Source organism: Tachysurus fulvidraco, chromosome 12 (assembly GCF_022655615.1).
Source record: "Tachysurus fulvidraco isolate hzauxx_2018 chromosome 12, HZAU_PFXX_2.0, whole genome shotgun sequence".
Taxonomy (NCBI): domain Eukaryota; kingdom Metazoa; phylum Chordata; class Actinopteri; order Siluriformes; family Bagridae; genus Tachysurus; species Tachysurus fulvidraco.
The window spans coordinates 995,314-1,020,626 of NC_062529.1; the positions used below are offsets into that span (position 1 = coordinate 995,314).

The 25,313-nt window shown below is 40.7% G+C and overlaps 2 protein-coding genes across 5 annotated transcripts; one reads left to right on the top strand and one right to left on the bottom strand.

Annotated features, from left to right (window-relative positions):
* Window positions 1-3,067: 3,067 nt before the first annotated feature.
* znf395a (zinc finger protein 395a) lies at window positions 3,068-11,047 on the top strand. 4 transcript variants are annotated; one of them, XM_027157102.2, is made up of 10 exons: window positions 3,068-3,220; window positions 5,329-5,571; window positions 5,654-5,841; window positions 5,921-6,027; window positions 6,117-6,307; window positions 6,395-6,495; window positions 7,017-7,239; window positions 8,331-8,423; window positions 8,985-9,106; window positions 9,457-11,047. In XM_027157102.2, the coding sequence occupies exons 2-10, from the start codon at window positions 5,368-5,370 to the stop codon at window positions 9,566-9,568; spliced, it is 1,341 nt and encodes a 446-aa protein (XP_027012903.2). In that variant the 5' UTR covers window positions 3,068-3,220; window positions 5,329-5,367; the 3' UTR covers window positions 9,569-11,047. The 4 variants fall into 4 exon arrangements, with proteins under 4 accessions (XP_027012903.2, XP_027012906.2, XP_027012907.2 ...); XM_027157105.2 differs by having other exon boundaries at window positions 7,020-7,239; XM_027157106.2 differs by having other exon boundaries at window positions 5,924-6,027.
* A 2,834-nt stretch (window positions 11,048-13,881) lies between these two features.
* pnoca (prepronociceptin a) lies at window positions 13,882-25,226 on the bottom strand. The gene is made up of 4 exons (XM_027157035.2): window positions 25,060-25,226; window positions 19,191-19,482; window positions 15,601-15,752; window positions 13,882-14,684 (listed from the first exon to the last, which is right to left on the bottom strand). The coding sequence occupies exons 3-4, from the start codon at window positions 15,724-15,726 to the stop codon at window positions 14,088-14,090; spliced, it is 723 nt and encodes a 240-aa protein (XP_027012836.2). The 5' UTR covers window positions 15,727-15,752; window positions 19,191-19,482; window positions 25,060-25,226; the 3' UTR covers window positions 13,882-14,087.
* Window positions 25,227-25,313: the final 87 nt, after the last annotated feature.

A 25,313-nucleotide genomic window follows, 5' to 3' on the forward strand; every position in this document is an offset into this window, starting at 1 on the left:
AGAACATCTTATGAGTGTCTGACTTGAGTTATATATCATTAAGGGATTTGGTGTAGGTTTATTTTTATTTTCTGTAAGTGGAGGTCAGCACGTGACGAACCGATTCTTTTAGAATGACTCTTTGAAGTAAAGCGGATCTAAAGGACGGGTAAATGTGATTATCTTCGGTCATACAAACCTTTTTGTAATAGATGAGTCAATAGAAACTGGGAGGCATTTATGTTATGTAAGAGCAACTTAAGCAACCCCCTCACCCACTTAAAGCCCCAGAATGGATCAGTGAGTCAAGGAATCGAATCATTTCTGAACTAAACAGAGTACTGAACCAAACGAATCGACTCAGTCGAGTTGTACACCACTATGGCAATGTCATCATCGTCTTACTGTAATTATCATCGAGCTCATATTACGGGGTTATTAACAAGATCATGCTAATGCTAAAACGCTAAGGTGGACAAATGCTTCCGAGCGCGAGCCTCAGCGCGTGGGGGTGTGTGGTGTGGGGGGGTGTTGACGCGACGTGCAGCGCGAGCTTCATGGAGCCACGTGCTCTTCTGCACGTACACGGTTCTTTATTCACAAAGGCACAGCAGTTACTCATCAGTGTGCACGTAATAGTCGTAAACTGGGTGTGTGCAAGCAAGGACATACCAGGAGGGTTTAAAAAGCACGAGCACTTTAACGTATGTACAATAAACAACTCTATACAAACGTGCGTGACGTCACGAGCTCATATCTACACTATAAACATATGTAATTACACAGTGCATGTGTGTGAGTGTGATCATAAAAACACAAAACAGTTTTTCTCGCAGTTAAACTCTATCTTTTTTAGATTTTTTTTTTTTTTAATAAAAAGAATGCCAGGGTGGAGTGTAAAAGGATTTATGGTGTGTGTGTGTAATTAGATACCGCACTGAGCTATGGAGCAGTTATGTAATCACTTCCCTGTTTCCTGTGCACACAAACACACACATGCTGCATTGAACATCTCACTGCAGCTCATCTGAACACCAAATGCAAACAAAGTGGCATTTTAATGCACTTAAAAGTGCAAACACGCCATTGTTGCATTGGCATTATAATAAACATGGCATCATAATAAACATGACATTGTAGCGTTGGCATTATAATAAACATGGCAGTATAATAACCATGGCATTGGAGCACTGGCATTATAATAAAATAATAATAGATGGTGATTAGGTCACTTCTGTGACACTACTAAAGCATGCACTTGTAAGTAAAAATGCAAATTATTTTGTCATTATGTTGAGAACTTTTTTCTCTGTCCATAAAAGACTTACTCTGCAAAAAATACCTTCTCAGCCATTGTGGCCAAAGCCTCCTGCACGCAGGGTTGCCACATTGCATGGATTTGTTTTTCACAGCCTTTAAACTCCTACTTTATGCACAATAAATATCATAAAAACTGCAGGTCTTTCACGTGATGGTTGAGAAATGACTAAGAAATAATAAATAGAACACAAAACAAGAAGGAGGGATGACCAGTAATTTTTTTCTCCAGGAATTAAGATAAAAAATAGCAACGTCGAGAGAGGAACAATCTGGCAACCCTGGCCACCAGTCTGGCGTAAACAAGTCGGGATTTTAGGGCGTGTGTCCTACGAATCGCCTTTCAGCCAATCACAGCTCACATCCTGCCCACATGGCTGGGTTGTTTACTACAAGCACTGGAGAGAGAAACATATAAACCAAGGAACTGACTCAACCCGGCATCTCTAACGCAGCACACACCACAATAGCCATGGCTGAAAACACACACTTCTGTAGTGCTGTAATGTACTGAAGGTTCCATAATTGTTTACAAACATGCACACAACTTATTATGCACTTTGAGGTGCTTTATATATGGCATTATACACACCATGTCATGCTGAAATAGGAAATCAATCGGCGAAGCACATCCTGAAATGTTTTATCCGTCTTACAACATTCATATTCGTATTTATCCTTTTATAGTTATATTTGATGATGTAGAACATCCGTAAATCAGCTTTAGAGCGCAAAGGTCTCCTTACACTGAAATGAACGGAAGTCATATGAGGAAAAACCCAAACAAACTCTATGTAGTTCTGACAGTTGTAATCAAATGACACTGTAAGGAGACTCCTCACATAAATGTTTCAAGTGTCAAGATTTATTGTCATGTACATAAAAAAGTGCTGCATGCGTCTAATCAAAGTGAAATACTTGTACAGTGAAGACACGATTGATTCAAATATCAATTCAAGTGAAGTCCAGAGGTTTTTATTGTTATTTTGGATATGTCAAGTAAAGTCAAGTCACTTTTATTGTCACATCACCACAGCACATGTGCCTATATGTTTAGCTGATGCAGTGCACAATGAAATGAAGGATCATGATCATTCCTCGAGGATCACGGTGTTACACAAAGACACAGAGCTGCATAAAACATCACATAACTTAGGGCTAAAAAAGTTTTTAAAAAAAATGAACCTATTAAAATAAAGTGCATGTGTGCAACCTTGTGCAAACAAGACTAAAGGCAGCGCAAACAGGCCATACAATACACTACTGTACAGAGCAAACCAGTATAGAGACCGTTTGTTTGTTTAAAAAAAGTTGTGACAGCATTCAAATAAGAAGAAAAGACGTGCAAAATGATAAATAAATTAATTCCAGTGCAGAAAAAACAAAACAAATAAACTGTAAACATTGTCAAAATCATATAGTCAGAAAGTGACAGGTTATGGATATTACACATAAACATCTCCAAACAAAATATCTGTCATATTAATGATTAATGATGGCTACATTACAACATATATTATTATTATTATTATTATTATTATTATTAATATTAACATGTATTATTAGTCTCAGTGTATGTAGATACTATTTGCGTCCCTGTGAAGGTGTTGTTTTAGTATAGATACTTTATTAGACCTGCACTAATGTCAGCTGCTGTTACAGGAAATTCATCAACACCTCCTGACGGTGTAAGTGAGCTACAAGCTTCTGCATGTGGACAAGTTTCCTGTTACGGATGAAGAACATTAGTAACACGCCCACCCGGTGCACGCGCTACGTCAGTCCGGTCCGGGTTTTGTGACGTGCCAGGGGAGTGCGCTTTTGGAAAGGTTTGCGAGTCGGAGCCGGTCAGAGCGAGTTCAGAGTGAAAAAAGGGAAAGAGAGAGAGAGAGAGAGAGAGAGAGCTGGAGGAGACTACAAGCAGGTACGCAATGTTCATTCAAAAATACAAGGCTAAAGGCTCAGCATATACGTGAATGCGTGTTTGGTGGCGCGTGTGAGCGCTTTGGGTGCGGATTTGTTTATAAAGCCGCGCTTTTAGTCTGTGTTTTATTTTATTCGACTGAGTGAAAGTAAAGAGAGAGAGAGTTTGTGTGTGTGTGCATATGCGTGTGGGAGAGAGATTTAATGTGTGTGTGTGAGAGAGAGAGAGAAAGAGTTAGTGGGTGTGCGAGAGAGAGAGCGAGAGAGAGAGACAGTTAATGTGCGCGCGCGCGTGTGTGAGAGAGAGTCAGTGTGTGTGTGTGTGTGTGAGAGAGAGAGAGAGAGAGAGAGAGAGACAGTTAATGTGCGCGCGCGCGCGTGTGTGAGAGAGAGTCAGTGTGTGTGTGTGTGTGAGAGAGAGAGTTAGTGTGTGCGCGCGTGTGTGTGTTGGCTTCAGGGACATTCCTTTAAGGCAAAACAAACACGTGTAATTCGTGTGAGAAGTTTAAACAAATATGTTGCGAAAGTAAAAAGAAAACAAACATCAACTCGCGCGTGTTACATGTAGAAGAACTTGCGTGTGATAGACGGATCTTTATTGCACTTTTACTGCAGTAACTAGAGGCAGAAGAACCGCTGCTAATAAACATGGTGGGTATGAGCCGAACCTCTCTATAGGCTGCTGCATTGCTGTGACGTCATCCATACATATCGATGACGTCAGGGGGTTTTGTGAAACGTGTGCTTTGCTTGCCTTGTTCTCATGATTCAGGCTCTAGAACCTTAACTAGAACCCGTTGCAGTGCACTTAGTGCATTTCCTGTTACTGATGGATGTAATGCAGCTGGACATAAATGCCACACACACACACACACACACACACACACTGCTCAGGTTCTTATCTGTTTGCTGCAAAGTGTATGAAACGTGTACATTATTGCTACAGTGGGTCACGTGACCTGCAGTGTTTGTTTCCATATTAATCAGCGGTGTCGTCGCTGACACATTTGCAGCACTGGTGTTTATTACAATCAGACTGGAGGATCTGATTCTGGTGCAACAGGAGAAATGCTGAACGTACATTTGGAAGCCACTGAAAGTTCTTTGAGGATCGCTTTGTGAATCTCGGCATCTTGGCGTCACGCTTTCCCGGCGCCGTTCATCGTAACGGCTTTGCCTTCCTGAGTATCGCTGTCATTATTTCGCTTATAATGACTGTAACTGTAACCAGAACCGCAGGAGGGAAAGTAGACGTGTGTCATCCTGTTGCAGCCCACTTTGATCTTCTCTCATCCAACTTAATGATCGAGAGAATATCCGGACAAAAAAGGTGGGAAAAAACACAGAGTGACCTTTAACACAGACACCCGGTCTAACTGAGAGCGCCGTGTGAGACGTGCTGGACTGGCGGTCATGGGATCATGGTGTCGCCGTCAGGTTTTGACTGGTTTCCGTTTGATGGATTGATGAGTCACGATGTGACACCCGGTCTTTCAGGATTTTGCATCATACCATGTGGTGGTGTTTGAGTGGCCATGCGCCTGATTGCTGGCTGCTGCAGGCTGTAATCAGAGTGGGATTTAGTGTACACTTAGACTTTAATCATCACCTTGTGTTCTGTTTTATATCGTAACACCCCTCTTACTTAATCGAGCCTTGTCGCCTGCTGGAGTTCAGCGCAAAGACGTTCGATTCCGTTGGAGTGAATGTGCTGGAGTGATGGAGAGGAGTTACTGAGAACCTGTTGAAGTTGATTATTTTCTTCATCCTCTATTTACTTTTTATCCGTTTATAGTCTGTATTTAATATTGTGGAGTGTTTATGAAGTGTACATTACAGCAGCTATAAGCGCTCATTCCTTTTCCTCATTAAACAACCTGTCATGTTACTGAGAAACCACTAATAAGTGTAAACTCCTCCGTCCTGATAAAGTAGGAAGACTTCGGGTTCCAGCTTCTCCTCTGACTGGAGCAAAGCTCTGATTCTGGAGACTCCTTCCACTCCCTCACAGTCCTAGTTACTATGGAAACGATAATATGTTTAAACCTGTGATTTGCATGTTTAAAATCGACCTCAGGAAATGTTTCTCTTTCTGTTTCCTCTTTGCAGCTTTTCTCTTGGTGCTGTTGATCTCCTGCAGGATTAACGATGGAGAAGGTGCTAACGGCTACGGTGCTACCAAGGACCAGGTTAGGGAAGCGCTCTCCTCTGGGAGCCTTGGTGTGCAACTCTTCACCAGAAGGTCTCGCAGAAGTAGGGGGACACGGAGACACGGACGGAGCTCCTGGGACCGGAGCAGGAGTCCACGGTGTCCACGGTGTCCACAAGGTCAAACTGTACCCAGGACAGCGGGTAAGCAGGAGGAAGGATAATGAAGTCTGGAACGTATGATTGGCTTTCAGGTTAATTTACATCTGATAATTGTCTGTCTCAGGTGTATGTGCATTGTGGTGGACAGGAGCGTCCTGGCGTTGTGGAACAGCACAACCATGTGGACAATGAAGTGTCTATATTCGTACAGCAGCTCAATCAGAGCGTGCACCGCAAACTGGAGGACGTGTGGTTGAGCTCAACAGGCGGCGGCGCTCACTCCGTGTCATCGTCAATCGACGTGCCAAAAAGGTTGGGTTCTGTTTTCAGCATCGAATTTCTGTTTGATCTTCTCATTATGGCTCCTAATCTTCTTTTATCTTCTGTTCAGAAGTGTAGAGAGCGCGGACATGGATGAAATCATGGCTGCTATGGTGCTGACCAGTCTGTCCTGCAGCCCAATGATCCAAAGCCCCGTTCATGGAGAACCGACTCCAGGTTAGCAGAACTTCCACAGTCTTAGTGTGACTTCCTTCATCACGTAAAACTTTGGTTAAAAAAAAAACACTTAATATTGACGTCCACAGTGTCCAATGGGACGGATAGCACTGCTAGTGAAATGTCTGATGGTGGTTACTGGAGCTGCGACCATGGAAACAGCAGTCCTGCAGCTTCTCCGCCCGACGCAGAGGCGGACCGAACCCCTCCTGTCGACGACGGCCTGGACATGGAGATGGATCAGATGTTGTTTGATGAACCTGCCCCAAGGAAGCGCAAGGTAAATCCTTTCTTCTGGTCTTGCAGGGATTTTTAATAATGTTGTGATGGGATTAAATTGTCTTCCTGTTTGCTTTATTTCATTCAGAACTCAGTGAAGGTGGCGTACAGGTGCCTGTGGCCAAACTGTGGCAAAATCCTCACCACTATCGTAGGCATGAAGCGCCACATCCGTACTCTTCACCTGGGGTAAGTCATCGAGTGCACCACAGGCCGTTTTCACAACAGGAACCTTTTCAGGATCCTTTGAGGAACTCGCAAGGTTCTGGGAACCATTTTTTATTACCGGTTGTTAGTTTCAGGTATATGTAGGTACCAGGAATCAGATCTTTCTGATGGGTCAGTGGCCTGCATTATATACCCCCAAAACTGCAAAAAAAATGTTCTTCAAATGTTCCTCGGTTCTTTAAGTGTCCTTAGCGTTTGCAAGAAACCTTTATTTCAACTACAAGACAGAAAAAGTTTAGAACTTTAGTAGAAACACCTGAAAAATAAAAGTACCTCTTCTGTACCTCTTTACTTCCCCAGAAAGTTCCAGAACTTCAGTAGAAAAACGTTACAACACCTTTATTTTTTTGACAAGATCATTTTAACAAGATTACGCCGACAACCTGTAGTTTTTTTTTAGAAGGTTCCAGAACTTTGCCGAGTTCGGGTCAGTGTGACACGCGGAGCTTCCTCTCACGGTGCTGTTTACTCGTCTTCACTAGCAGACAGAGCGAACAGGAGCGCTGCCAAAGAGAAGAAGATTTCTACTACACCGAGATCTACCAGGACGCGGAGCAGACTCCGGTTCCGATCGGCTGCGGCTCACCTTCCAGTCCGAGCCACCGGGGATCGTCTCCGCCGACGCCGGAGCCTGTGCAGCCCGGTCCACTCAGCCAGTCGGCCCCCAGCAGCTTCTGGCAGGTCCATTCCGAACACTCGTACCAGGTGGGTCACATGTCCTGAGTGATAGATCAGAACAGATTGTGTGTGGCTCCTTGACTAGGATCTGAGATGGTAACTGAGAACCGTGACACTTCCACGACTGTGGATTTGGAGTTAAAGTTCTTCAGTATTCGTTCAGAATGCTGTTTAAACCAAGGAAGTTTAGACAGTTTTAAAAATTTTTTAAATATCCCTACCGTGTTCGTCACACTGACGTCACACGTCACACTGACATCACACGTCACACTGACTGGTTAACTCAAGGTTTCACAAGCGGTAGTTTTTTTTGGCTTTTTTCCAGAAACCCGAATTATTTACTTTCGCACCGTTTCAGAGGAACCGTGTCTCTCGGGTCGAGGTCGAGTATGTTTGAATAACCTGAAAGGAAGTTTTAGTAGAAAGCGCCGCCCGCGTTCCTCAGGGTGACTTCCGGAAGTGTCCGAACAAAGCGGAGGAGTTTTCCGTATTTGTTTTCTGTGGAATGTTTCTGTTTAGATCACAGAGCCTTTAAAGAACGCCTCTTATAAAAGAAGCACGTGTCGAACGTTCAGGAAGCTGCCGCGAGGATGTGGTGGACGTGCGATTACACGCGTAACGGCACGCCGAGTTCGTTACGTGTTTGGAGAGACGACCGTGCGTGCGGAGCGGTTTGCTGACGTTCTGCCGTGTTCAGACTTTCGCAATTCGGTTACAGAGTTAGATCAGGAATAAAACATGCAGCGTGATGCTGTTACAGGAAAACAATCAACTGCTCACCAACAACAGTGTCTTGTTCCTCTACACCACGGCAGAACACGGCATGACCGTGGATGTCGGAAAAGTGCTGAGATTCGAGACTCGATATAAAATAAAAAAAAATAAATCAATAAATTGCAGCATCAGAGTTTAATGTGAATCATCATTCTGACACGTTACCATGTGAACGAGCTGTTACTATAGAAACTATAACTATATTATATTATATTATTACATACTATAACTATATTAATATGAACCTGTGATTTAACCTGTGATCATGAGGATTGGGAGTGTTGTTTTTTTTTTTTGCACGAATCCTAACGTATAGAATGTGTCTACTGTATTTGTTGCTCCAGGCTCCGCCTCCTGTTGTGACTCTGTGTAAAGCCGTGTGTGTGCCCGCTCCGCCACGCTGGACGCCTCTCGTCACGGCACACCAGAGCAAACAGGTCAGTCTCCTCCCTATATGATTACACATTCAATGGAAACGTGTTGAGAAATTCTCCTACGTGCTCACTCAGCTGACTCCGGAGATGCTGAGCGAGCTTCTGCGATGTGTTCTGACTCGCTGTGACTCACTGCTGAGTCGTGTGGACGTGTGACCGCGTGCACGTAACGGGGATACAGTAAACTAGGCCAAGGAGTAATATCGTCTATGTGGGTTTTACTGAAGGCTGTTAAATGATTGTTTTGGCGTTTGTGCTGCTGCTGCATTCAATTATCGTTATGCAATAACACTGCCATCTAGTGGAGAAGTCGTCAAAATGCAGGCGTTGGATTTATTTCATTATGTACATATTTGATATGTGCTGGCTTTAATTCTTTTCATTTCTTTTAGTAATTTGTGACACAAAAACACGTTCCGTGAACGCTCATGACCGTCTGATTCTCATCCTTTCCTTTCAAACAAGAGTCCGGACGTTAAGAGAAGTTATTTGTTTGTGACCGGTGTGAATCCGTAATGACGTACGGTGTTTGCGTGCTGAGTTTGTGTTTCTCTTCGTCTCCAGGCTGCTCCGTTTCGCCGGCGTTCCGTCAGTGTCGGAGAGCAGTGGCTCCAAAACAACAGCGCCCCCTCCAGGCCTCCGCACCTCGCCAGCGTTTCGCCTCCGAGGAACCACTGCGCCGCACGGTTGGTTTTTTTGTGTCAAGTCTGTTAGCATTGAATTATCTTAAATTGTAAAGTCATCTATTTCTAGGCATTTAAATAGAGTTTTATTTTGAAATTCTGTTTATTTATTTAGATATAAGATGATAGACAAAATGTAAAAAAAAACATGCTATGGAATAAATACAAATACAGTAAAGTAGATACGAACACCGGTGATAATAATGATAATAATAATAATAATATCAGAATTATTTACATTTTTTTATTTTATTTTTTTTATATTATTATATATTATTTTATTTAATTATATTATTGTCTGTGTGTAACGTTGTGTAACTGATTGGTTATAATGTTTTCTGGTTGGTTCTCAGGAGGGTTCGAGGCGAGGCTAAGAAGTGCCGGAAGGTGTACGGTATCGAGCACCGGGATCAGTGGTGTACAGCCTGTCGCTGGAAAAAAGCCTGCCAGAGATTTTTGGACTGAAGCCTTAGCTGGAGCTGAACGACATACGAGTCAGAGACTGAGGGGAAAAAAACAAACGAAGATGTGGAAGTGGATCAAACTGCGGCTAAACCGCGGTGGAGGAAAACCAGACGAACAATCTTTTTTTTTATTATTAATTCTGTGCATTTTTTATGAGACATTTTACTGTGAGGTGCAGCGTTCTCTCCTCGGTGCTGATTCAACTCTGGACTCATCCTCGCCGCACCTTTCTCTCTTTATCTCTTTCTCATCACTTGTCAGTCTTCCTGAAGGTCGCCGAGGTCGTCTTGGGCTCCTCTCAGCGCCGATTTCTTTCTCTGACACGCGTGTGGCAGCCGTCCGATTTGTGAAGTCTGGGATTACGTGACGATGCTGATGCCGCACACGGTGGCGATCGATGTTTACCGCGAGAGGTTCGCAGTCATTCCAGAAAAACCCGTGCGTCTTTCTGTTCGCGTTTTATTTTTTATTATTTTTTTTGGAAGAGAGCTCTTCTTTCTTTTTACGGAAAGACGTTCTTTTTTTTGTTGTTCCGTGTCTTTTTTTCAGGGGAGGAAGTGAACGGCAGCTCTACGGCGAAAACGATCCGCAAGGACGTGCTTTAAAAGCGTACACGCCTTTACCTTTATGTATGCCATGTATACCAGCTAACGTGCTGTTGTGTGTTTTATAACGACAAACAGAGCGTAAAAGAAAACTTTTTTTTGTATTGAGATTCTTCATTTTAATAACTGACTGCAGTTATGATGCATTTATGTCTACATCTGTCTCGTATCGTACGCTGGAAAGGACGACGTTTTGCTCTTTTTTTTTTTTTTTTAGTTCAACAGGAAGCGTTCGGATATATTTTCGATCATGGATTTGATTTTGAAATAAAGAAAACGTGTCCAGTCTCGTCTTTGTTTCAGGAATCACTGATGTTTATTTTTCATTTTATTTTTTTATTTTTTTGCGTCATTTAGTTTTCATCGTGCGCTTAAAAAAAACATGTCTTTGTTAAGAATGAAATCTTTTTATTGTGTACTTCTGATCACTCCTGCATCATTATCCCTCAGCTGCACTACTTTGACTCGTGTTAAGATTCAAAATTAAAACGATTCGAAAATCTCGTGTGGATTTGAGCCTGGAATTCAAAATGAAACACAGAAAAGTGAAATTCTTCAAAGGAAGAATTTTTTGGGTCCAAGCATTTGACTTAGGGTTAAATTCTGAACTTGTGTGTTTGCGTTTTAAACGTCGTCCCAGAGCGAGTCGTCTTTACGCAGTATTAATCAGACCTTCAGACCTTATGCGAAGAAATAAAAGAAGGATGTTGGGGGTTCATCATCAGGAGCTTTTTATCCCACCAAAGTCTGAGATATCATCAGTTACAGTCTGTACAGTGTTCCAGTATTCTGCATGAAATGACTCTGGAATTATTATTTTCTTTTTTTGGAAATTGTCATTTTCATGTTTTAATACACTTTCTATTGAAGCCAACTTGTTGTTTTTCTCCTTATTTTTTCACACAGACGAAAACTCGGGTGAACGTGTTTATATTTAATAATAACGAATGAATGAACGAATGAATGAATGAGTGGGTCACGGTGGCTTAGTGGTTAGCACGTTCGCCTCACACCTCCAGGGTCGGGGGTTCGATTCCCACCTCCGCCTTGTGTGTGTGGAGTTTGCATGTTCTCCCCGTGCCTCGGGGGTTTCCTCCGGGTACTCCGGTTTCCTCCACCGCTCCAAAGACATGCATGGTAGGTTGATTGGCATCTCTGGAAAATTGTCCGTAGTGTGTGAGTGAATGAGAGTGTGTGTGTGCCCTGTGATGGGTTGGCACTCCGTCCAGGGTGTATCCTGCCTCGATGCCCGATGACACCTGAGGCACAGGCTCCGAGAAGTTTGGATAAGTGGTAGAAAATGAATGAATTAATGAATGCAGTATATTATAATGTTACAAGTTTATAATATCTCTTTTGAGGTGAAAGGTCGTGTCCTGGACGTGTCCTAATACTTTTGAAACGATTCACTGTAAGTCTTTATTTATTTAGTTTTTTATTTAATATTTATTTTAAATAACTCTAAATACCGAATCATGGTAAAGTCACAGGCTTAAAGACAGCCGGCTAAAAAAAATCAGGAATCCTCACGGCCGTAAAGTTTAGAAGGGAAAATGCTTAGATTTATCTATCTATCTATCTATCTATCTATCTATCTATCTATCTATCTATCTATCTATCTGTCTGTCTGTCTGTCTGTCTGTCTGTCTGTCTGTCTGTCTGTCTGTCTGTCTTTCCAGAGGTTAAAAAAAAAAGCAAAATAGGTTTTAAAAAAAACTTGAGTTGCTTTATAAAAAAAATCTTAAGATATCTAAATTTGATTATATTTGCTATTTGAAAATTCAAGTTAAAGAAAATATCCAGCAGATTTTAGGAAAGCATCAAAATTAAAAATCCACCGAAAGCATCTAAATTAATCCACAAATTGGAAAAAACTTTATATGAAATTCTTCTCTGCATTAAAATGATTAAAAATCAAATAGAAATGTTTTGTATTCTTAAGCTTTGATTAAAAAAAAAAGGAAAATTCAGATGAATTCTAATGAACAATTGAACAATGAATCTTCTGAACTCTTCAAACACTTTAGATTCGTTTAAAAAACACAGAGAAAACTTCATAACAAGCCACAAAAGAAATAGTAAACTATTTTATTGAACTAGATTTCTTTTTATTTATGTACAATTAATATGATATAATGGTTTGTTCAGTAAAATTAAAAAGCAAAAAATAATTATGAGTCATAAATATTCATTTACATAAATACATTGGGCTTTCCTTCATTTATTATTATTATTATTATTATTATTATTATTATTATTATTATTATTATTATTATTATTAAATAACCAAACCAATTGTGTCGGGTTGTATTTGTGATGTTCATCAGTGAAGCTGCACAATCGTGTCAGTGATTGAAAAGCGGGACGTGTCGTGTTTATAATGACCACTAGGTGTCAGTGTGGTTTAACATTCTGAACACATGAGCACATAGAAAGTTTAAGGGTTCTTCAGCGTGTTCCTTCTCCGTGAAGAACTTGATTAGAGAATGTATATGTGATTGTGTGTGTCTCTCTGTGTGTGTGAGTGTGTGTGTGTGTGTGTGTGTGTGTGTGTGTGTGTGTGTGTGTGTGTGTGTGTGTGTGTGTGAGAGAGGGGGGGGACAGAGAGAGAGAGAAAGAGAGAGAGTGTGAGAGAGAGAGAGAGAGAGAGAGAGAGAGAGAGATGGGGGAGAGAGAGAGAGTGCGGCGCGAAGCTTTGAGAGCGAGAGAGCGCTGCGCGAGCGTCTTCAGAGCTTCTTTTTTTGGCGAGAGAGAGAGTGAGAGAGAGACAGGGAGAGAGAGAGAGAGAGAGAGAGAGAGAGAGAGAGATATGCCCCCTTCAGACAAAGCGAACACTTCCTATGAAGGTCATAAGTCTGCACCTGTGTGCTTTATAAACGACCTGTGAATAAATATCACATAAAAACATATCACGTCGTTACACACGTAACAGAGCATCAGATACGCCGTGATTATCGTTTTTAATTTGGAAAGTGTTTATAATGCTATAATGTTTAAAATCTTATACAATACATTACAGTTAAAAACTGTTTCTAAAAAACATTCAGCTTTATTGTGTTTAATGAATATTTATTTAGTCTGAAATGATTAGTTATGTTAGTTAATAAATTATCAGTTATTCAGATTAGTTCTGAATAGTTTATAACCCCAAACTACACTGCTGCCAAATATCAGTTTAAACATTAATTTAAAATGTTTTTACAAAGTTATCTAAGAACTCAGTAATAATTCAGTTAAAAGACTTATAACGTGTAATAAACTACTGCTTACTTCATATCAACATGTCATGACATTATTTATCTTCTTCTGCTTCTTCTTCATAACTCAGAGCTGTAAAGCGTACCGCATCTTCATCAATAATAACAGTGTGTAATGACCTAGAGTATGAACACTTTATAAACATGAAATATGACCTTCGTAGGAAGATTTAGAGGATCGTAAAGCAGTCGTGATTGTAGAGCGATCTTAGATTAAGTTAGTTTTAGTATCTGAAACATTCCCTGCTTCCTACAGCATGTCTTTATGTGTGTCCTGCGTTTCCTTGTCTGTCTTTGAACACTAGACTTTTGCGATGCATTGTGGGATTTTGCTAAAGATGCGCCCAACGATGAGCCGCCGATGAGTTTGTGTGTGTGTGTGTGTGTGTGTGTGTGTGTGTGTGTGTGTGTGTGTGTGTGTGTGCTGTTGTTGTTACGTTTGTGTTTGGAATAGCGCTGAAGCTTGATACCAGTTTCATCTGATGAAATGAAGCGTCTGGAAACTGCTTGAAAATTTCTGGATAGAAAATAAATAAAACTTGGCTTCACAAGGACTCAGAGATTTGCTACCATGTTGAAGAGGTCAGTTTTTTTTTTTTTTAATTAGGTGAAAGAGATGAAGGCCTTGCTGGGGAAACGTAGCACTAGCGGTGATACTCACACCTCGTTCTGACGGGTGATGTCATTAGACACGCTGTTGAACTCGCTCGCTCGAGTGGTCATGCCCAAGTACTGCTTTAGAAACTCGCTGAAGCGTTTCTGGGTGTTCCACTTGCGGGCCGACTTGCGGATGCCTATGAAGCCACCGTATCTCTTCTGCAAAGACCGACCGGGGTCCATGAACTTTCTGTAGCCGTACTTGCTTTTGAGGAAGCCTCCGAAACGTTTGCTGCGGTTCACAGTAGGTCCTCCGTCTCGGTCGCTTCTCAGCTCCCAGTCTTCAGCGTCTGGTTCTTCCTGTGCAGACGGAGGCTGAACGGACAATGGACTAAACTTGGGGATTTCGGTCTCCTGGTTGAGTTCGTCAAGACCCAAAGCTCGTGCCACATGATCGAAGCGCTGCAGGGTTCCAGAATACGTGAGACCTCCGTCAGATTGACCCACGGGCAGGACGGTTTCCACTTCCTCCTCGGCTCTTTTCAACACGGAGTTCCCTACGGACAGGGACGTCAGGGGTTTCTCCTCCAAGGTGCTCTGACACCTCTCCCACGTGAGCCCCATATCAACCCTGCTGCGACATTCCACCAAACACACCTGATATCACACAAAGATGAACAAAGCGTCAGGCAAGATATCTCCGTTTTCACGTTTTTCTCAAAAACTAAAAAACAAACAAACACCAGAGCGCTAATTATTGCATCTGTAAAGCTAATCAAGGCGGTGTGAAGGAGTTTAAAGTAACGACGCATCAAATGGTGTGTTAAGAAAGTGGAGAAAGGAAAACCCCAGTCTCGTTTCACCCAGAGGAATTAATGAACTGACGTAAATGAAAAAGAATCGTGAAAAGAAATAAAGAGGTAAAAAAAAGGAAATGCCAAGTTCTAAAGAAAGACCCAAGGAGGTTCCCTTAAACAGCGAAGCGAGTCAGAGCGACTCAATCAGTTTCCGCCGTCAGCCGCGCCAGATGATGTTGTTGTGTTTTCCATTTAATTATGTGGAGTTAATTAAATCACCACAGCTGCTTTAGAGTCAAAAGACAAATTAGGGACTCTGAGCCCTCAAACGCTTCCGATCGGCGACAGGAAACATCGAGATGTAAAGATTGGGAAAAAGGAAAAAAGCATCCGGATTATGGGATTTTGTACGTAAGCACTGTGGTCTAATTAAATATCGACATAATGGTTAAGTTAGGTGCAAAAGTTTGTACACCCTTAATGACATCATAACCATAAAGAATACAAATGTCAATATCTTCTGCTGTAACTCTCGTTAGAGCCGATTCACAGTGACGCTTGGTCTGGGGGCGGGGCTTATTTCCCGTAAAAATAGCAAACGGGTGCTTAAAAAACTAGCAAACTTCTTTTACACAGCAATATAAAAAAAACGCAGTTTTACCAAATTATATGATGATTACGTGATTAGCACGATTAAACATTACACAACGTGCAATTTAAATACACATTTATATTTTTTTAATATATTTGTAATAAATCATGACATTTTTTCTCACCAGTGTGTCAAAGCTGTGGTCTTTGGGAAGGATTTGGCTGCAGGAGACACAGTCTTTCTGACAGTCACCACGTCCGGGGACAAACAGCCCCATCAGCAGGAGAGTCCAGAATGGTGTCTTCATCATTATACACCGATTGTAGTGAAGTGTTGCTGGATACATCATGAGAGAGAGAGAGAGAGAAAGAGAGAGAATTTCTTCCGTCATTCTAATTAATATGACTGAATTAAAAAGGAAATGCAAAAGAAAACAGCGCTCCAGGGACCGGTTAGAGCATCGTTTGACATCTGCAGTCTAATTAGCATCATTGGACCAAATTTCACTGAAACAAAAAACCCACTGAATGTCTGATCAGATTAAAACCATTAACCTTAGATTACGATCAGAGAGAAATGTTAGCGCGTGCTTGTGAGTATGACAAACTCCGCATCTGGTGAGCACTTCATTAGCAAAAACTCATCATCGTCTCTAATTGAAGCTTGTGTTTAGCTGGTGGTTGTAATGAGGCTCCAGCGGAACAGAGGCTCGGGATATCACCGCTGCAGCACGGTGCAAAGTCACCGCTTCAGAGAGAGAGAGAGAGAGAGAAAGAGAGGACAAGAACATCTAAAAGATAAAAAAAGAAAAAATAGGACCGATAATAGATCAGCATGTTGACAGGTTTTCTGTTTGCTTCAGAAAACACACCTTCTCATGAAGAGTTTGAGGTCAAGCGCAGTCAGGAATCGTATGAGCATCTACACAGGAGAAGATTTACTGTCTCGAGGTCTTCCAGATGAAACAGCATCTCAGAGCAAAACTATGACTAACTGATGTCTGGATTTGTTCTTGAGAATACTTTGTTCGTCTCGTATTTCAGAAACACCAGAACAAAAGCTTTGAGCTTAAACGATGTGTCATGCGGTTACAGTAAAAAGAATAGAGAAGAGAGAGAGAGAAAGAGAAGATCCTCTGAACCCCACCAGATCTTTCAGCTGAACAAATCAACAGTGTGGGTAAAACATGACGCTAACATGACGGTTAACTTGCTAGCCAACCTATCTGTTTATATTGTACAATATGACAGTTAGCACCTTGGCTACTAGTTCACTCAATATACTCGCTATTGCTTCCTAACGAATGCAACAGTGAAACAGTGAAACTATCCTGATGCTAACCGAGGAAGTGTTTATTAGTTTATTACCCCCCTCCCCCAAATCATCATCATTACTCAATTTCTAATAATATATTATTTAGCCCAACATTACCTTGTATGCCAAGATACCACATATGCACAAAATAATATTTAGCATAATGCTAACTTGCTAGCAAACCCGAGTCTAAAACGCAGTGATCCACACACCTTCAGAACTTACAACCTTGAGTAAATATATAAACGCCTAGCTGTAGCTTACCAAAACACATGCTAACAATGTTTGTTTCTAAAAATACAGATTAATGTTTAGACCCAAGTTGTTAATGCTAAGCTAGCATAGCTAGTAAATTCACCATGATTCATGATTCACCATGATGTAACACATCTAGCCATGCAAGCTGAGTGCTAAGTTAGCTAGTTAGGTAGCATAGCTAATATTAGCGATGAAGTAAATGGAAGTTGTAATGTTAAATTTAGATATTTCTTGGATGTGACATCATTCAAAATATAAGGTAATTTATAAAAGCTGGCTGTTTAGCTGTGTAAGATGTAAGACAATTATTTTCTTAAAGATTTTCATATTTTTGTACTTGTGTAGATTATAAGAATTGTTAATGATGCTAACTGTGTAAATGTTCCTAGGCAGCTTTATTGGGTAAGAGGTATTAAATGTACTTAGGTTTCCCTGATCAGATGAAGATGAAGGTCATTTTTAGGAAGAAGTACGTAATAAATATTGCATGACGTGACACTTCCATCTCTTACTCACGCATGGTTGCAGAAATGATTCTAAGGAATGTGAAAGAGTAATTAGAGGAGGTTATTTTCCAGGATGTAGCAGGATTTGATTTAAGATAATCAACAGAGTCGGTTGAAAACACGCTGAAAGCATGCAATCGATGAAGCCACGGAAATCACTGTAGGTCTTTCAGCAGCATAATGAGTTTTACGTGTTCTAAGAGATGAGGGCTAGAAAGGGACAATAGTCAGAGAGTCATAGGTCAGTTTGCCTGGGTGGATCCTTCATCATCATCATCATCATCATCATCACCATCATCATCATCATCATCATCATCATCATCATCACCGCACTGTGTGGTCCTGTGTCATCCAAGGTCACATGTACCACAGGAACGCATGCTGACGTGACTTACAAAGTAAAAATTGTGCTTGGTACGTTTCTGCTCTTATGAACAGAATCTGAAGAGAACCTCGACAGAGTCGGGTTTCATTGTGAGCATTTATAACACTGTTTATCTTCCAAATGAAAGTATCGGCTTTGGTGGTAGTTTTCACCTACAGCCAAATTGCCCATGAATTCTGAATGAAAAAAAGGTTTTGAGAACCGAAGAAAGAGAGAGAGAGAGAGAGAGAGAGAGAGAGAGAGAGAGAGAGAGAAGTAAACAATCAAGCAAAGGAGAGGCAAAATAAACAAACAAAAAAAACAAACAAAGCAATGCAAAAAAAGAAGCAGAATAAACAAACAAATGCATAAATATATAAACAAACTAGTAAATAAACAAAGAAAGAAAGAAAGAAAGAAAGAAAGAAAGAAAGAAAGAAAGAAAGAAAGAAAGAAAGACAGACAGACAGAAAGAGAATCAGAAAACGGTTGAATCCCCCGTGAGTTTTGAATGAAAAATGTGGGAACGAAAAGGCAATCCACAAAAAAAAAAAAGAGGAACAAACATGAAGCTGAGATGTTTCGGGTGCAGCTCGGATGAGTTACCTCATATCCTGGGGTGTACAAACTTTTGCACTCAATGGAAGCAATACAACTACTTCCATACACTAAACAATAATGAATCATTGTTATATTTTGAAAGGAAACAGTAATATAAATATATTTGAAAAGTGCAAAAGTTTGTACACCCTTAAAGGCAAAAAATCCCAAAAATGCTAAATTCTGTTTATATTAGATGAATGTTAGATTTTTGACTAAGCAACCTGAATATTTTTTAAAACTACAATTTTTAAACTGTGAAATAAACTTGAACTTGTGGTAGCCGTTTAAGTAATTTTGTTACTAAATGGACGCAGAAGAAAGGAGGGAAAATTGAAGTGAGAAGGAACACGTGTGTAATTCCTTATAAGTATCATGTGAATAAAAAACTGAGTCCTGAGTGAAACCTTCACAGAAAAGGTGCCTTTAAGCTTTAAGTGCCCCGGGGTTTGTAATGACGATAGCGATCGGACGCTCGGAGTATCCGCACCCGATCTCAGTACGAATCAGTCGATGAAATAATAACCGATGTGGAACAAATTGTGGAAAGAAAAGATCTGAGGCATGTTTGCTGAAACCCTACAAAATGTTCCATTTAAACTAATGGTGTAGAAAACGACTCAATATTACAAGTGAAATTTATTACATTTATATAACATATTCAAAAATAAGAAATATGATAACGAATAGACTTTAAGAATAGATGCGGAGGTGAAGGAGGTGTGGACGTACCTGTGCTGAGTGCAGACGTGTACCTGTCCTGAGAAGACGTGTGAAATGATAAACCCTCAGTAGTCTCCTGTTATCAGCTCCTGTTCAGCTGTGAGAGGACGCTGTTGCTCGGCTGCCTTTATAAAGACACACCCCTCTCTGTGCACCAACACTGAAAACTTCCCCCTCCCTTCCTCAATCCATCCATCCATCCATCCATAAAAAAAAACACAACAGCCACTGATGTAGTGAAGTGAAGGAGTAAATAGCGTCCTCGATTGTCTTAGCGTAGATCTTCTCCTTCACCGGGTCTCTGAAACAGTCACCAAACAGAAGGATGAAAAAAATAAAGCCATTTGATTTTGAAAATAGTTTGAGCCACAACGTTCTGAAAGAAAGAAAAAAGAAAGAAAGAATGAAAGAAATGTAAGGAAGGAAGAAATGCAGTGATCAGATACAGACATTGACCTGATTTTGATTCTTCTTTTACTTTTACTAAAAGCAGTAGACACAATATTTGCCCATATTTTGTTGCGCATCCTGGGGTGTACAAACTTTTGCACTGCACTGCTGAGATAAAGGCTGAGTGAGGTAGAATGAGGATGAGGACTAGAAGAACAATGTTTTTACTGTCCCTCTGTTTAATACCTTTTTTTTTTTACCAGAGCATGTTCTGTGTGTGTACTATGTATGTGTGTGTGTGTGTGTGTGTGGGGGGGGGTGTCAAAAAGGGGCAGATGGACACTAAGATGTTTAGTATTTGAGCTTCCATTTATACCCTTTCGCTCTGTAAGAGGTATGTTTTTCTGAATCCAAGACAGATGTGAGAAGATGAGTTAGAAGTTGGAGGATGTTTCCTCACTCCCTTGTTCCTTCCACACCATTTCAGTTGGGGTTTTTGCAAATGATGCAACATTGTTCAGATATTTTCCCCGGAAACTGGCTCAGGTGAAGTGTTCTGAAATTGTATTCATAGTTATGAGACTGTTTCCTGATAAGAAAAGATTAAAAAATCTTTAATTACAAACGTGAATTCATCATTGCACAATGACACTCACGGTGAACATATCCTGGTGTGTGTGTGTGTGTGTGTGTGTGTGTGTTTGTGTTTGTGTTTGTGTTTGTGTTTGTGTGAGTAATCTTATTTTTCATTTTGGTGCTCCTGTTAGCCAGCTCGATAACATGAACCAACCAGACAGGATTCCTATGAGGAGTTTTGTCAAAGATTCAAGATTAAAATCTAGATACAAAGCTAATCGTGTATATTATCCAACTCATAAACTAGCATGAAACAATTTCTGTGAGAACCTACCAATCATTATCAGGGCTGTCACGCATTGAGAGTGAGACATGTCACGCATTTTGGTCTTTTCTTACGCTCTCGCGTCAAACTTTTTGCTTATTTATCATATATTTAATAAGCCGCAGCGCCCAAAACGTATCAGTCCGCACCGCTGTCTCTTCGGAACCGGGTAGGAATCGAGTGTGTCTCTCTTTGAGCTCTTAGTCGAGCCTGACACTTATCAGCCAATCAAAACAAGAGGCTACACGATAGCCAATCAGAAAATAGCACTATCTGGGTAAGATTTAACGCAACAACCAATGAAATAATATATATTCATTAGAAAGGGGTATTTTCGATGGTCGGTTTGAAAAAAACTTCGACACGAAACAGCTTGTCTCTGGACGGGACATTGTCCTCAATCATGACCCTAAAAATAGAATACAATAAACAACACGTCATAATCTCTCTCTCTCTCTCTCTCTCTCTCTCTCTCTCTCTCTCTCTCTCTCTCTCTCTCTCTGTCACTCTTGCCTGTCTTCAAAACTAAAGAGCCCTGCATTATTAGAAAAGTATATGAACTCGAAGTTCTTGTTTAGCCAGCTAGCTTACATCAGCTAACCTGACAGGAAAATACAGGAAAATGTTCACTGCTAATGTTACCCAGATAGCTAAACTGAGCTAACTGCTTACTTTATCCAGCTAGTTAACATAATATAATCTGACAAATAATGAATGTTTATGTTCAATCTTTATGTTAGACATCATTCTAATATAAGCTAAGTGCTTTCACTAGCTATCTGAACTAACCTGACAGGATATTTCCCTTGTTGACATTAACCAGCTATACAGATTGAATAACTCCTGATATTAGCCAGCTAGCTAATATGAACTAATGAATATATACCAGGAATGTTTCTAATCTTCATGTTAGAGCTCTGGTCCATACGATGAGGTAAATATTTACATAATCTAGAATTCTAGCTTCATAAATTCCATGAAATATGTTTATAATGTGCTAAGGTAACAAGAAATTTCAGAAATATACTTTTTGGTCGCACTCACTAAACTCGGCTTACTCAGAAACTCGCTCAGAAAGTGCTGAATCAGCTTAACAAGCCGTCCTTGAAAGAGAAGATATAAACTAAGAGCTGCTTCAAGGCCATTTTCATAACCATAACATCAGTGTTTCAGTCCCACATGTTAGCAGAAATGTGTCTGACCCCCATTAGCTCCTGTCCTCTCCGTCCTCACCTCAGAGACAGGACCGTCCACGTCACGGCCACACAGGCACCTCAGAGCAGCCGCTGCAAATCCTCTATATTTAGAACAGGTTCTAAAATCAATCATCAAATGCTAACATGGTTTCTTTTATCTAAGGTTGAAGATTAGTGTTCAAGCAGACATTGTTTGTGTGTGTACTGTATACACACTGGTTATGACATGATTGTGACCTCATATTCCTCATGCTAATAATATTATTAGCCTGCTAGCTAACACAAGAATAACCAAACAATATTGCAGAGTCTTTTAAATTTAAACTTTTAAAATTTCATTAAGTTTACTACTGATAAGTAAAATTTTGGCTTTCTCTCTCTCTCTCTCTCTCTCTCTCTCTCTCTCTCTCTCTCTCTCTCTCTCTCTCTCTCTCTCTCTCTCTTTTTTTTTACTGCTTTTTTGACAACTCATGTTAACACAGTTAGCTTTGAATAATGTTTTTACCTTTTTTTTTTCAATTCTGTTTTACATGTAAAGCGCTTTTAATCATAGACATTTCCTTAGCAGCTTTACAGAGCATAAGAAATATAGCACAAAATTACAAATATAATATTAATATTAAACTATCAGATTAGTATTAGACTTCTTTTTAAATGTGTATGTGTTTATCCCTAATGAACAAGTCTGAGGTGACTGAGGCGACTGTGGTGAGGTAAAACTCCCTTAGATAGAAGAGTAAGAAACCTTGAGAGGAACCAGACTTAAAAGTGAACCTCATCCTCATTTGGGTGACACTGATTATAAACTTATAAACACCAGAGAGTGTTATTATGAATAATGTCCTTTCTTAATCATAATCACATATTAAAGCTCCGATTGTTGTTACAAAATTAGTAGGAATTATTTAGTAGGCTCCGTTACAGATTCCGACACACGGCTGAGGACGAAGTGCAATAAGTGATGCTTTTTTTTGTGCGATAACATATGATTTCAGCATCACTGCTGCTCTGCCCAAACACTGTAATCAGTTCAGTCGGCGCACACACATCACCTTCCTGTGATGAAAAACCTTTCAGGGCATTGAAGCCTTTAATGTGGAGTGGATGAATGTTGTTAAGGCAGGATGTCTTCAACTTGACACGTCTCTTCACACGTTTAATCGCTCTTCACTCACCTAACAGAAGGAATGTTAAGTACGCTGTTCAATCTCACTGGGGTTTGTGGGTTTGGTGATAATTTGAGTGATAAATTCTTTTTTCTTTAACTCGCATGGATATCAATTTCCTGTAATAAATGAACGTCTTGGCTCAGGTGCAGAAACGATGAAGGCTTGTAAAGATTTCTTTTTTACACACTTGGAGGAACAGCATTTTTTTTTCTATGCTAAATTATCTAGAAAATTGATTTACTTTAGAATAATGGTGGCAATTGTTCTGATACGGTTTCTATAGCAACGGCTCGTCCGTAAGTACCCGTACAGCGGCCGCTTCACGTACACCTTTGTGTGTAATCGTTGATACGGTGATGTTTTCTGTAGGTTGATTAGAATGTTTCTTTGACGTACGACGAGACAAGGAGTCTCCAGTGTAAGGGCTTCGTATCAGTTTTCACAAAATGTACGAAGAGAATTTCTATTGAATTCCTTTCAGTATGATAATGTCATGGTTTTATTTATGCTTTTTTTTACAAAAATTAACTCTTCCTCATTAACTAGAACATTTCCGGAAGATTCTTTGTGTCGTACTGTGTCTCCGTGGCACTGCGGCAGTGTGAAAGGCTTCTGGGACCCATCAGAGTATGCGGTGTTACCTCAACGTCAGTTTGGGAATATCTATAATGAAATGCTGCCTATTTTTAGAAGGTTTCCCAAATTGAGTGTCCGGGCGAGCTCGTGCTCTGCGCTGTCATCGTCTGACGTCCCGCTCTGTGGTTCAGGACGTCCGAGAACGGCGTCTCTGTGACGGGTGCGTCAGTGGGCTGATGATTGTTAAGGGGTGTGTGTGTGTGTGTGTGTGTGTGTGTGTGTGTGTGTGTGTGTGTGTGTGTGTGTGTGTGTGTGTGTGTGTGTGTGTGTGTGTGTGTGTGTGCGAGAACGAGAGATAGAGAGAAAGGGAGGGAAATGAATGTGTCCTACAGTAAATTCACATGCAAAGCAGGACTGTTCTGATGTGTGAAGACTCCTGGCTTGAGAAAAATAATGATTTTTCTATTTTAAGTTAATTCGCAGCTCAGAGTCGTTCACTCATCCGTCTTGCTCTAAGATCATTCCTTTTCTTATTTATTTATCTGCATAACAATATCACCTCACGGTGCTTTTGTTCTTTTATACGGTGGAGGATGAAACATTTATTTTATTTGAGTCATCTGAGATTTATTGATGCCCTTGTTTTAATGATCACTTACACCCTTGATGAGCTCCTGATGCTCGCAGGCACCAAGCTATGGCAATGAACTGCTGCTGATGCTGCTGTTTATCAGAGGAAATATTTGCCTTTTTTTTTAGACAGTAATTAAGAAAGAAACTGATTGATTGAGAGAAACCACTTTGATTAACTGCATATTCATTGTTATAACTAGCTTAATCATGGTGAATGCTTTTCTAATCATAGTTTTGGATTCCCACAATGCCGTGCTGATAGAAGTGCAGTAGGATGCAGCCCAGCTTTCTAAATTAATCTCTAATTAAAGAGAAAAACTTTTTAAGTCTGTCTAGCTCTAGCACCTCCTCAAACACACACTAACACCATCACACGAACACCATCAACTTCACAGTCTTCGCCATCTCACTAGTCACTAACTAGCCGATCGGAGTCTCGATCGCTGCGTACAGCTGCATTGCATTCTGGGATTCCCTTTATGCCAGCATTTGCTGCGTCTATGCTGGATTTCTCATTGAAAAGTGGGTGCCTGAAAATAGTGAGCGATTAACAGAGAAACCTGTTCAGAACCTGTTTAGAAACCTAATGAACACCACTGTAACTGCGCTAGCAGGACGTCAGTGTGACGCACAACCTCGAACTTCTCTGGAATAATGAACATACAGCAGCAGCGTCTTCTCTAGAATCACTAACACATCAGAAATATTTCGTTCAAACATTTAATGCTTCAGAGTGGAGGCTCTGTGTACGATTGATTATCATTAGGTGTTTGTGATTTAAAGCGTGTTGAACACAGGATGAACTCACGGTTTGCTTATTAAACCTGGAGAGTAATGAGCAGGAGACCGATCTGTCACGTTTTCGCTCACTCTATACTTATTGGCGCGTGAAGGCAAGGGGTCTGACGGAGAGGCCCATTAACTTAATGCACTACGATCCGGTGGCCGAAAAAGAACGGACAGAAATAGATGGAAAATGTGTGAAGGAGGCAGGAGGAGGCAGGGACACTAACCTTTCTGCCATGTTTATGGGGATGAGTGACACACTCCATCAGCTCCTGAATGAACGCCGTCTGTAGAGATGAATCTTCTGAGAGACTTGGCATTTTCCTCAGAGTGCTGGAAAAAAAAAAGAAATAATAATGGAAAGAACTCTTCTGGCTACTGAAGTGAATGTGCCAGAGTAAGAGAGAGAGAGAGAGAGAGAGAGAGAGAGAGAGAGAGAGAGAGAGAGAGAGAGAGAGAGAGAGAGAGAGAGAGAGAGAGA